This window comes from Labrus bergylta, chromosome 7, assembly GCF_963930695.1.
Source record: "Labrus bergylta chromosome 7, fLabBer1.1, whole genome shotgun sequence".
In the NCBI taxonomy this organism is placed as follows: Eukaryota; Metazoa; Chordata; class Actinopteri; order Labriformes; family Labridae; genus Labrus; species Labrus bergylta.
In genome coordinates this window covers 12,630,874-12,644,233 of record NC_089201.1, presented here as the reverse complement: position 1 = coordinate 12,644,233, position 13,360 = coordinate 12,630,874, and the positions used below count along the sequence as shown (strand labels likewise).

At 47.3% G+C, this 13,360-nt stretch overlaps 3 protein-coding genes across 3 annotated transcripts in view; 1 reads left to right on the top strand and 2 right to left on the bottom strand.

Annotated features, from left to right (window-relative positions):
• Positions 1 to 571: 571 nt before the first annotated feature.
• Positions 572 to 3,834, top strand: LOC109998724 (uncharacterized). The gene is made up of 4 exons (XM_020653592.3): positions 572 to 1,117; positions 1,425 to 1,695; positions 1,911 to 2,028; positions 2,475 to 3,834. Exons 1-4 carry the CDS (start codon positions 622 to 624, stop codon positions 2,919 to 2,921), a joined length of 1,332 nt encoding a protein of 443 aa, XP_020509248.1. The 5' UTR covers positions 572 to 621; the 3' UTR covers positions 2,922 to 3,834.
• A 1,362-nt stretch (positions 3,835 to 5,196) lies between these two features.
• LOC110006097 (fibroblast growth factor receptor substrate 2-like) lies at positions 5,197 to 10,955 on the bottom strand. The gene is made up of 7 exons (XM_020661325.3): positions 10,585 to 10,955; positions 7,782 to 7,873; positions 7,609 to 7,700; positions 7,345 to 7,531; positions 7,091 to 7,219; positions 6,612 to 6,775; positions 5,197 to 6,534 (listed from the first exon to the last, which is right to left on the bottom strand). The coding sequence occupies exons 3-7, from the start codon at positions 7,672 to 7,674 to the stop codon at positions 5,491 to 5,493; spliced, it is 1,590 nt and encodes a 529-aa protein (XP_020516981.3). The 5' UTR covers positions 7,675 to 7,700; positions 7,782 to 7,873; positions 10,585 to 10,955; the 3' UTR covers positions 5,197 to 5,490.
• Positions 10,956 to 11,084: 129 nt separating this feature from the next.
• LOC109998714 (protein tyrosine phosphatase receptor type B) overlaps positions 11,085 to 13,360 on the bottom strand; it is a 27,407-nt gene continuing 25,131 nt past the window's right edge. The window contains exons 31-32 of the mRNA XM_065956773.1: positions 12,469 to 12,619; positions 11,085 to 12,386 (exon numbers count right to left, since the gene is read on the bottom strand). Of these exons, the coding sequence (XP_065812845.1) occupies positions 12,364 to 12,386; positions 12,469 to 12,619 (174 nt within the window). The 3' untranslated portion in view covers positions 11,085 to 12,363. The remainder of the gene's footprint in view (positions 12,387 to 12,468; positions 12,620 to 13,360) is intronic.

Below are 13,360 nucleotides of genomic sequence, written 5' to 3'. Positions count from 1 at the left end.
AACGACCACGAGGGTTCTGTCTACTGAAAAGTCTCCATACTGAATTGTGACTTTTCAGAAACTCTGCAAAGAATGAGGAGCCCGACTTGCTGACTTATTCTTCTTAAACAAGATGTTTAGTTGATGTTAAGATGCTTTTGATTCATTCACATATTGTACATCTTTAGTTAAAGTATAACTCCTAACAGAGATATTCACACTTCTTCCTACCATCCACGCTGTTTATTGTTGTTACAACATTCAGACTTTAGAACTGAAAGCACGTTTTAGTTTGGATTACATTTACGACAAAGTTTTTTTTTTTAAACGTTGAACTTGTGGAGCAGAAGTTTAGTTTAGAAAGCTTTTGAGTTTTTGGATGAAGTAATTGTTTTAATGTATAAATCTGTCTTTCTGAAAGATAAGAGCTTTATTGTGAATGTCGAACTTTATAAATAAAATTAAATTTATAAGAAAATATTTTCTTCTGACAGTCACATTTAAACTCAAGAGGACAAAAAAAACTTTCCTCCCAAGAAGCTCAAAATGACTGTTTACATTCTTCAGAGAACTGTTTGTTTTCATCAGCTTGACGTGACGTCATAATCCCGCGCCGTCCCGCTTGTGTGCAAACAGTTTAACATGGCGGACAGTGGGTCCCTCATAGCGGCTCTGCTGAGCTCCTTGCTCTCCCTGGATGTTCCTCCGGACCTCGGGGCTCAGGTGGCCGAGCTGTACCGGCTCCAGACGGCCCTGCTGAGGCGGAGGAGGCTCCGCGAGATGGTGGAGAGAGACCGGCGGAGGAGACAGTACCTGCGGAGGAGGAGGGCGTTCCTGCTCTCCTCCATGGCCGGGATCCTTAGCCTCATCACGGTCACCAGGAGACCCGTGTGGGTCATTAACCGGAGCCCGGCGCAGAACCTGTGGGCCGGGGCGCAGCACTTCGACGAGGAGGAATGGAAGGCGCAGTTTCGGATCTCGAGAGCGACGTTTGACTTCCTGCTCGAAGAGGTCGGTCCCGCCATCAAACGACGCAGGACGAATTTCCGCGCGCCCATCGAACCGGACCGGAGGCTGGCCATCGCCCTGTGGTGGTTCTCCCGATCCGGGGAGTACCGAACCATCGCCCAAATGTTCGGTACGTATTCGGGATCCGATTATTTAAAACGATTGTCCACCTTTTCAGCGTTTCTGTGGCCAGTGAATTTAATAACAAGAGATGGCGTGCAGGCGTCTGCTTACTCTTTTTTTCTGTATTTGATATTAAAAACATGACTTTACGTCTGGAACATGAAGATGGCGACCCGTAATGTGGGGATTGTAAATATCTGAAGGTCGTTCTGCACGGGAGATCTTTATTAACCTTTCTCACTAATGAGGAGTCAGTTTGATCTAAATCCCAGAGAGGGGTTCTTTTTTCTCACATGTTGATTATCTTACTGCAGGTGTGGGCGTGGCCACCGTGTGTATCGTAGTCCGGCAGGTCACCGCCGCCATACTGGACCGCATGTATGAGCGTTACGTGTCGCTGCCCTCAGGTGAGAGGCTGGACGAAACCATCCGGGCCTTTAAAGACCGCTGCTACCCGCAGTGTGCCGGGATCATCGGCGGGACTCACATCCCCATCTCCGCCCCGAGGGACAACCCCGACGACTACTACAACCAGAACGGCTGGCACTCGGTCATCCTGCAGGCGGTGGTCGACCACGACGCCCGGTGAGCAGGACTCTAGAGGCGTGGAAAATTCTAGTATCACCCTGACATTTATATCATCAGACAGGTCAGGAGAGACGACATCAAGTCCTGCACGCTGTTTTAATGTACACATTCATCGGCAACAATTCAGTCGAACATAAAAAGATGCCATATTGAACGACAGAAGGATCTACGTGAAGACTATCTTCTGAACTTCTATATTCTGTCCTCCGCAGGTTCACAGACGTTTACGCCGGCTGGCCCGGCAGCACCAGCACGGCCTCGGTTCTGTCCAGCTCAGACCTGTTCCTGAAAGCAGAGGACCGGCCTGACGGGTACCTGTTCCCCAGAGAGGTGAGAGTCCAGGGGTGGGGGCTTTGTAGTGTCTTTGCAGTCTGTTTACCTGCTGTAGATGTTACAGCCTGTTTACCTGCTGCAGACGTTACAGTCTGTTTACCTGCTGCAGACGTTACAGTCTGTTTACCTGCTGCAGACGTTACAGCCTGTTTACCTGCTGTAGATGTTACAGTCTGTTTACCTGCTGCAGACGTTACAGTCTGTTTACCTGCTGCAGACGTTACAGTCTGTTTACCTGCTGCAGACGTTACAGCCTGTTTACCTGCTGCAGACGTTACAGCCTGTTTACCTGCTGCAGGCGTTACAGTCTGTTTACCTGCTGCAGACGTTACAGTCTGTTTACCTGCTGCAGACGTTACAGTCTGTTTACCTGCTGCAGACGTTACAGTCTGTTTACCTGCTGCAGACGTTACAGTCTGTTTAATGTGTCGTCTCTCTTTCAGAAATCCATCATGTCAGACGGCGTGGAGATCCCCGTCCATCTGATCGGAGACGAGTCGTTCCCTCTGAAGCCGTGGTTGATGAAAGGATACAGCCAACACCATCAGCTGTCTCCTGAACAGCGCCGCTTCACCTACACCCTCAGCTCCGCCCGCTCCGTGGTCGACACCGCCTTCATGCGTCTGAAAGGGCGTTGGAGGTGTCTGCTGAAGAAGACCGACATCGACGTGTCCATGATGCCGCGCGTAGTGGCTGCGTGCTGCGTCCTGCACAACATGTGTGAACAGCTGGGGGACTGTTTCCTGCCCGAGTGGAACGCCGACGCCAATCCAACTGTGATGAGTCTGAGACAACCGGACACGGAGCCGTACGAGGGAGACACGTACTGCACCGCCGAGGTCATCAGGGACACCATCACCTACAACCTGCTCACTATCCTGCAGTACTGAACGCTAAACTGCAGGAAGGTTTCCTGCGTCAGACGCAGTGTCTAAACTGGACGTGTAAACGATGTCAGTCTGGAACTGAAGTCGTGTCATTATTTGTTACCACGGAGATGTAAGGTTCATCTCAACTAGCAGAGCGTGACGTCCAAACTAACCTAAACATCATAAGAAATGAGGTATGAACTGGATGTGACCAATGAGAGAGCAGCATTTCTCTTCCTGCAGGGTCCCCGTGTTTCTTCTCGTATGTTGACATGAATCTCCTGGTTTTGATCGGGTTTTCAAGTTTCTGTGTTTCTTCATGTAAACATCAGATCCTGATTTCAAGAGACAAGATTTATCTACCTGGAGAACTTCTGTTTACTCATTCACAAACACAAACTGTGATGTTTGTAGGGTCTGTCAAAGCGTCATGAGGGGGAACTAAAGCCGACAGCCTTCACAGCTGGTGAACAATAACAGGGACATCTAGTGGTGAGATCTGAAACTACAACAGGTCACTTAACAGTCCTCTTTGATTGGAGGGATGAAATGATCTGGGCTCCCTCTTCTCCTCCAAGTTATCACATTGTTTATAAGATCATCACCATGACAACCAGACTGTATGGAGGATGTCACATTTAAGGTGTAACTGCTGCCCACGCTGGAATGACCTGAGCTGGTGACACACTGGACCAAGACTCTCTCAAGGTTCACACGCACAACTACACGCACAGCTGCACACACACACAGAGCCAGGATCATTAGAGGTTAATCATCATCATGTGCAGGTTGGTCATTAAGTTCACACCTTCGGGTGTCCAGGACTTCTGTTTGTGTTGCCGTGGTAATAAACGGGTGTTGATATGTCACTTTGCAGGAGTTTTATATTCTGGTGTTGTGAAGGGATGTTTCTAATAAAGTGGAATGGAAACCAGTTTGTCCCACAGGTGACTTCCTCTGACCAATAAAAACCTCTGAATCAGCCGAGAGCTGACTTCCTGTCAGCATTAACCCCACACTTCACTACACGTCACATTATATATCGATCTGCTGACACCAATGTTAACATGATGCATCGCTGAACGTTTCACTGTGTGGAGTCTAACAAAGTATCACGTGACGTCACACGCTTATGGGATCGCCCACCTGGCAGACACAAAGGCTCTAATGCTGCACGCCACCGCAGACTGACGTCACCTGTCTGTTACTGCAGGGGGCGTTGGAGTCCCATCAATGGCAGCCTCCATGCTGGAAACGCTGTGTCAGCCTAACTTTCAGTCAACCCATCGACAGGCTGAAAGTTGGAGCTGAGGCGGGTTTTAAACCTCCTGACAAACCGTTACACCGCGCCCGCCTGTCAATCAGGTCAGCTCCACGCCTTATTGTGAATAACTCTTATCATTCATTAAATCAAAACATTCGCCCCCCGTACAGTGTGCTGATAGACTTCACCTTGCAGCGGTGTCTCCTCTGAATGTCAGCATGGTGTTGTGTTCCGGTTAAAAGTGTGACAGTATTACCTGGCGACTTCAGACAAACGTGACTGAAAGTGTCCTAACAGACGGCTCTTTGTATCATCATGTCAAAAACACTTATTAGATAAGTCTTTAATGAAAAGCTAAACCCAGACCCATTTGGCTGAACATCACCATATAACATGGTCACTCTTTAAACCGTAACACCAGAAAGGACTTGGTTGAAAGTGTGCCGTGTGATGTACAAGGGTCACAAAACTCTTGTTTGTCATATCCGTTTTATTCTGGTTGTCAGGTGATGTAAAGGTTGTCTAGAGATGTTACATTTAAAGCCTGTGCTGCAGCTAGTGTTTGCGATGGTGGGCGCCACTTTCCTAACCTCTTTTTGACCCCGAGCCCTCAGTGCTGGTCACGTGACTGAAAGCTTTAAACCACTCTGTGAATGCTGAGTCAGCACTCCCCCATGTAACCCAGAGCCTCGCCGTTATACCCGTTTATATTTAACACTGACCTTTACCTCTGAACCCAGCCAATCAGGTCATCTTTGGTTTTCATCAGCAAACAGGAAGAGACGCAGCTCCTTCCTGTTTATTGAGCCGTTAATAAAGTCAAATGTTTTTAATTTTCCTGCATGAATAAAATAAATCTGACTCTCCCTCCAGATTGTTTTGATTCAATCATTAATTATTCATTCATTATTTTTTATTTATATCTAAAGACAGGAAGTAGCTGCAATCTGCACATGTGCAGAGCGTGGCTCCTGCCCCTGAGCAGTGATGTCATCGTGGACAGGACAGGTGTGTGCACAGAGTAGAAATAAAAACAGAGAAACTTTTATTGTGGCGATCTACTGTACACACTGAGCGCGCTCAGTACAGCAGCAGGAAGTGAACATAGAATAAATGGAATGCTTCAGTAATACTGATCTGACCATATAAGGAAGAGAAGTCTGTGACATCATCACCGCTGTCACATTACCAGCGTCCAATAATCTGCTATAAGTACCGTCTGAGAGCGTACCTGCACAGGTGCGCTCACAGGAAGTCTAAATATAAACACGCTCCGTCAGGCGCCCTCCAGGAGGTAACAGGAAGTGGCGGTGCTAGGGGGCGGGGTCACGCAGTGCTTTTGGTGGGCAGCTCCGTGCTGTTGTGTCGAGTCTTGCGTGACGTGCCATCATCACGCGGCCGTGCCCTCTGCAGGTTGGACATGGCGGCAGTGCGTTCAATGTCGATGAGGGCGTACAGCTCGGTGCGGCGGGTGGGCGTGGTTGGGGGAAGCGGGGAGGTGGGGGTGCGTGGCGTGTGGGGGTTACTTCCGTCCGAGGCTCCCTTGTTCCCGCCGCCCTGCTCCATCTCTACCTCGATGTAGTTCAGAGTTTTGGGCGGCTCGGGGTGTCCAGGCAGCGGCGGCCGCCGAAAGTCAAAGTTAAAAATGGTAGGGCCTTCAGTGCGGCGGCGGGCAGTGTCAGGCCGATGGGCACTGAGAGGTGCTGTCACGTTCTCCGTATTGACGTAGTTGTGCGAGGCCTCGAGCGTGGCGGACAGCGGGTGGGAGTAAGAGTGGTGCAGAACGCCATGGTGGTTGTAGCCATTTAACGACGGCGTCCTAAGACCGCCACAGACAGGCTCCTCCTCCTCTCCACTCGGCTTCCTGGCCTCCCACACGGGTGGCAGCGCAGGCAAGTTCTCATAGTCCAGCAGGGCAGTGCGGCGCTGCGCCGAGTTGTTGACATTCTGCAGGTCAGGGGTGAGGGGGGGCGGGCGGTGGCGACGAGGAGCTGAGGATGGAACTGAAGAGGAGGAGGAGGAGCCATTGGAGAGCGGGGGGGCGGGCTCCGGCTCGGCAGGGGTTTCAGGAGGGCCGTTAGTTTCTTGAGGCTCCTCCCCCTGCGTCTCCTGCTTCCTCTTCTCCTTCTCCATCAGCTGCCTCTGTACGGGGGTGGGGCCCAACACGAAGCGCACGCCCTGCGGCTCCAGCAGCACCTGCGGCTCCACCTGAGGAGGTGGGGGTGGCGGTTCGCTGCGGACCCTTGGGGGAGGCGGGGGGGTTGGAGGACACTGAGACTGGGGGGAGGTGGGGCTCTCCAGGGGGGTGGTGACAGTCAGAGGACTGGGCTGCTCCTCCAGGAGCCCCGTGGTGTTCACATAGGTGTGCACCTGCAGGAGGAGACATCGTCAATGTGTCATCATGACATCATCAGTATTTACAGTCAAACAGGAAGTTGATCTCTTACCGCATCCTCGGTCACCAGCAGGGGGTGAGTCGACTCCTCCCCCACAGAAGGGAGGCGGGTGCTGGCCACCGACGGGTGACGGGTGGAGGGATGAGATGGAGCCTCCCCCACAGACGGGATCCTGCTCACCCCGTTAGGAAGAGAGGGCACAGAGTACCCCACAACTACACACACACACACACAGTCAGGTTAGTGTGATGATATTATGTTTACTCTGATCTGTTATCACCGTTACTGTTCATGCTACACAAGTCAGACGCAGCGCTGCTACTAGCAGGTGTGTGTTGGGTGTGTACTTTCCTGCAGGTGTGTGTGTGTTTAGCTGCAGGTGTGTGTGTGTACCTGCAGGTGCGTGTGTGTGTGTGTGTGTGTGTGTGTGTGTGTGTGTGTGTGTGTGTGTGTGTGTGTGTGTGTGTGTGTGTGTGTGTGTGTGTGTGTGTATTTACCTGCAGGTGTGTGTGTTGTGTGTGTGTATTTACCTGCAGGTGCGAGTTGGTGTCCTGGCTCCATCACCGCCTCCTCCACTACACTGATGCTGTGACTGTGCATCACCTCCTGCAGCATGTTGAAGATCTCCTCAGCCCGAGGACACTTAAAGGCAAAAATACCTGACAGACACACACTCAATTTAAGAATAAAGTTCACCTTTAATAACCAGAGTTTTTGTTTTCTTTAACAAAATGAGGAGAGAAAAACACAATCATAAACCGTGTGTGTACATGTTTGTGTGTACCTTGTCCTGTCTGGCAGCGGCGGCCGCTCTCAAACGAGAAAAGGTTTGAGTCGTATCCATAGCGACGCAGGCACAGGTAAGGCCACCTGACATCGTCGCGGCGATGTGTGTGGAGGACGAGCTCAGCGTCGGTCAGCTCCATCACACCTGAACCCAACTCGTTCCCATCGTCGTCCACGTTGATCACCTGCACAGGTGGCATACACACACGGTTACACACATGGTTACACACATGGACGGACGGACGGACGGACACACACAGACCTTAAACTTGCTCTGATGATTATCTGGGATTGACTCTTTCTCTGGACAGCTTAAACAGCTACCCATGGCTTCTTCACAGCACCATCTGATGTCTGAAACACACACACACAGCTGGAGTCACCTCTGCACACATATTCATAGACACACGTCTGAGTGAGGTGTGTGTGTCTTACCTAGATCCTGCCTCCAGTAGCCCTGCTCCCATCCTCAGAGCCTGACGGACTCTCATGCTTCTTTAGAGATTCTGTGAACATGAAGAGCAGCTCTGCGCGGGCGCGCACACACACACACACACACACACACACACACACACAGACATACAAAGGTCAGACATTTTCTTCCTCCTGTTTACAAACTAATAGTACTACACATACGTTTACCATTATTACTGTAGCTTTCTGTCTTAGTCATTGTTGTTGCTCTGTTTGTCTCTTTCATGAGTCTGGTTCCGCTCCAGGTTTCTGCCTCTCAAAGTCAAATCAAAGACTGATTTGGAGAGAACAGGGGTGATCCACTTGAATCCACAGGTCGGAGATGCAACATTTCTAAGGTTCTGTTTGAGTCTCAAGTCAATGCATAAGTTACATGTTTGACTCTTAAAGGCCACATATTCTGTAAAATCCATTTCACCATGTTCCTCTAACACTAATATGTGTCCCTAGTCCGTCTACAAACCCCCCAATGATGACAAAAGTCCATCCTCTCCGTCTTCTGCCTACTCTACTTTTCAGAAAATGTGTGTTCAAACAGGCCATTTGGAGATTTTCCCTTCATGACATCACAAAGGGCAGTAACCCCTCCCCCAGGTGGGTGACACTCCCACAGCTAGGTGTTTGTTCTACCCTCTGAGTCTGCCTTCTCACCGTAAACAAAAGGACATAGAGGGGGTGTGGTCAGACACAGCTCAATTACATTTAAAGGTACAGACACAGAAACAGTCTGTTCTGAGCAGTGCTGATATAGAGAAGTTTATAGACATGATTAAATACAGGATCAGAGTGGATTTATAACAAGAAACTTCACACATGTTTTCAGGAGCTCTGAGACTTATTTACACTGGTTGAAGAGGAGGAGAATATGTGACCTTTAAAACTCTGTGTTCAGGTGGCCAATTAAAAATGAAGCAGTAAAAAGCTGGGTGTGTAAGAGAGCTTCATTCCTCTCCTCCACACAGTCTCTTGAAATAGATGATGTTCTTTAAAATCTTCAGACCTTTTTGACACTATTAATCATAAAAATAACAGACTGTATGGTTTTAGATTACACACGTCAAAGAGTATTAAAGTTTCAGAAACTTTGACAACCTTCTGTGGGGAAAATATAATCCTGCAAACTGAACCTCTGAGAACCGGGAACCATCTGACGTTTAGAGGTACTAAGAGCTCCTAGTCCATGGGACTTAAAGAACAACAGCTATCGGGATCAGCTACTTTTATCTCAGATATGCGCAGATATTACAAGATTTATTTATTCAAAGTGGATTAGAGCTGTCAGGATACCAAACAGTAAAACTTCCTTAACTGTTAGTCTCACAGGTGACAGAAATAGTTTAACTGATATATTTATTACATGAGTTTATAAAATGTAGTTAATGCACATCTGAGGGTCAGGAGAGAACAATATGTGGTCACTGTCAGCCGGTCGATACAATATAGAATTTATGTGACCAACATCGATATTGGCGAGGGAAAAAGTCAGATACTGATATATCCGCCGATATCTTTGAGAAATCGTTCTTCGATTCTGTAGATTTAGACGTACAAATGTTTAAGTTGAAAAGATAATAAGGACAAGATGGTCACTGATCGGGACCTCCAAAAGAGTTCTCAAGACCTCTAACGCAGTGGTTCCCAACCGATCTAGCTTCAGGATGCACCGCCAGCTCCTTCATGAAAAGTCGCGACAGATTTGTTCAATGTGAAATAGTGCAGATGGACCTCAGACGGTGCAACACGTGAGAGAACGAAGAAACCAAACAAACATTTTGGAAAAGCGCTTCACAGACTTTTTTGACAATATTTTTTCCAGGCACACTTTAGCAACCCACTGAAAATGGCTCTGCGACCCACTTCTGGGTCCAGACCCCCCAGTTAAGAAACAATGCTTTAAAGAGTACCTCCAAAAACTGGCCTTGGACACTATGGACCATTAAAATAACCGATTGCGTCGCTCTGTAACCCCCTGAGAAATTAAAAGTATTGACCATTTGGACACCTCACAATAAATTATCTTTCATATTAAAAGGAGCACTTTGAAGATTTGGTGGAAGTTTACAGATTATTTGCTATATTTTCTGAACTAAATACACAAACTTTACTCAAAGGAAAAACGGGTCCCCCACCAAAACATCTCACTGATCATTTTATCTGTACATTTCTCCAACTTTCACATTTCTCTACCAAACCTCCATAGTGCACCTTTAAACTGTCCTTTTAAGTACATTTAAAATAACTTCAGACACATTAAAACCCTAACCCATAAATATTAAACATTAGAATTCACTTTAAATAACCAACCAAACACTTTAACAACTGTTTCTATCAGAGGACAGAAAACTGACGAGTTTATGACAGTTCATTATTTAGACTTTCTATTGTTACAGACTTTAATTGAACTCGTCCTAATGAGCAGAAAAGAAGTGAACAAGCCTTCAATCAGTCAGTTTGAGATGTGATAAAGTGTTGCTGTGTTTCAGAGTTAACCAGCACAAACAAACACTAACTAAGGGTTCAGCAGCCCTAACTAGCACAGACTGCTGAGTCAGTAATAAAGTTAGATATAAACTTCTTCTCAGAGTGAGTCACAGAGGACTCTAACTTTCCTCCTCTCTGTGTGTAATGGCAGCTAGTTAGCACTGAGCTAACACTGATTTCAGCTAACTAATTAGCTCCGAGGCTAACTCTCAGTTAGAGCCCACAGCGCACTCCGTCTGTGAGCTCTAACACATCGGGTGATATTACAGAGATCCATACTTACTGAACACCGTCACTGTGATGGATTAAAGCCTCCACCTTCCGGACATCCACCCCGCGGTGAAGCAGCTCAGATGAGTCCGTAAACTGCGGCTAGCGTTAGCCCGCTGCTACACCCGCAGAGCCTCCATCTTTCCTCTGCGCCGCCAGAGCGCCAAAAAAAAACAATCACAACTTCTTTCTACCGTCTCTAACGCTCCTGTTCGCGCGATTCAAACCAAGAAAAACGATTTACATCCATCGGTAGTCCTCCGGGGTTCACTGTGTGATAACGGCGTCAGTCCAAAGGCACTTTTTCCACCCTGAAAAAACAACTTTGCAGCTCGGACCGTCGTTTCTGCTGCTAGCCTGTCGGGCTAAATCTCTGCAACTTAGCTAAACTTCCGAGAGTTCAGCCTCTCAATGTGCTGGAGCCCCGCCGCTCTGCGCATGCGCGGGCCGTGCGGTCTGGAATAGCCGGGGCCTCTCCCAGCGGAACCATAATGAATGACTAACAGAGACATCTGAAAATACATAATTAACTGTTTTATTCAAACACCCACAAATATGCGTCATCACGAGTCCAAACACAGAGCCGAACATGAAGACAGAGAACAGACAAATAAACCTGAAGGTTGATTATTGAAAGAGAACACAGATTATTGATTATTAAGTCAGCAGACATTCCTGTACAGTGAGTTTACAGTCATGTTGGAGCAGGTCAGCCTGCAGTATGGATGAATAATCAGATATTTCTACATCTCATGTCTCTCTCACACACACACACACACACACACACACACACACACACACACACACACACACACACACACACACAAACACAAACACACACACACACACATACACACACACACCTACACACACACAAACACATCAGCTCATGTTTACACAATTCAAACTTAAAGTTACGGTAGCTGGGAAGGGCAAAACTAAATTAAGTGTGAAACACTTCTGAAACATTTGAGACAATTTACATTTCAGAAAACAAAACGACTAGAAGTTCGACAGTTAAAAGTGTTCTGCATCTTGTAAATGTGTTTGCCAAAATGTAAATTAGTCTCAAGCTTTGTAAAAGTGTTTTGGCCTTCCCAGCCACCGTATAAAATAATAAATATTAATACACATCAATGTGTCATTGCTGTTGCTTAGCAACAAACAAACAACGTGTGCTAAAACATCTGCCAACAGATCGTCTCTATTTCAGTGTTTTACGGCGTCTGATTTATGTGGCGCTCCCTCTAGAGGAATCCTCCAGTAACACACATTGTACATCGACAAGTATGTGAACATTTACGTTCAGGACGCAACTGGTTCAAAAGCGAGAATATCTGAGCCCACAAAGGGAACTTCCAGTGTTTTAACCCTGGGTTTACATGTTTAAGTCTCTTTACTTTACAACTCATAATATCGGGTCTTTCTTCTCTCCTGACTAACAGCTACAAAATAACTGACAAATCATTTTCTAAAATAGATTTATACTAAAACACCTGAAACACCCTGAAGCATGAAAATACACCTCGCATCATCATCATCATCCTGTGCAACCTGCAGCAGTTACAGAAGCTGTCTGAATATATTTTAAACTTATTATAAAAACATAAATTAGAAGCGTCTGTTACATGACGTGAAATCCAAACACAGAGAAATATATATTTTATGTACAGTCCTGTCAGTTGTATAAATAATCCTAAAGTTTGTCTCTTTATAGAATATGTGAGATTTGAAATATAAACATTAGTATAAAAATAAAACTCAACGTTTCCTGCATTCATCAATACAATCTTTACCGCCGGCTGCACAGCATCTCTGAAAACAAAGATCAAGACATCCGATTATCACTTATTCCCAATGTGTCTGTGTAACCTCCAGCTGGACTTTTAACACTCACCTCTCTGGGAGTTGTAGTTCTGGGAGTTGTAGTTCTGAGAATTTAAGTTCACATTTTCGTAGATGGGACAAAGGAAGAGCTCCTGCTCACTGCGCAGCTTCCTCGCTCTGAAAACATCTCGCACACACTGATGGAGGTACGAATACTGACCCTGAGGAGGAGGAGGAGAGATTACATCAAACTAAGGAGGAGGAGGAGGAGAGACTACATCAGACTGAGGAGGAGGAGGAGGAGAGACTACATCAGACTGAGGAGGAGGAGAGACTACATCAGACTGAGGAGGAGGAGGAGAGACTACATCAAATTGAGGAGGAGGAGGAGAGACTACATCAAACTGAGGAGGAGGAGAGACTACATCAGACTGAGGAGGAGGAGGAGAAGGAAGATGAGGAGGAGGAAGAGAAGGAGGAGGAGGAGAGGCTACATCAAACTGAGGAGGTGGAGGAGGAGGAGAGACTACATCAAACTGAGGAGGAGGAGGAGGAGAAAATACATCAAACTGAGGAGGAGGAGGAGGAGGAGAGATTACATCAAACTGAAGAGGAGGAGAGACTACATCAAACTGAGGTGGAGGAGGAGAAGGAAGATGAGGAGGAGGAAGAGAAGGAGGAGGAGGAGAGGCTACATCAAACTGAGGAGGAGGAGGAGGAGAGACTACATCAAGCTGAGGAGGAGGAGGAGAAAATACATCAAACTGAGGAGGAGGAGGAGGAAGAGAGACTACATCAAACTGAGGAGGAGGAGGAGGAAGAGAGACTACATCAAACTGAAGAGGAGGAGAGACTACATCAAACTGAGGTGGAGGAGGAGGAGGAAGATGAGGAGGAGGAAGAGAAGGAGGAGGAGGAGAGGCTACATCAAACTGAGGAGGAGGAGGAGGAGAGACTACATC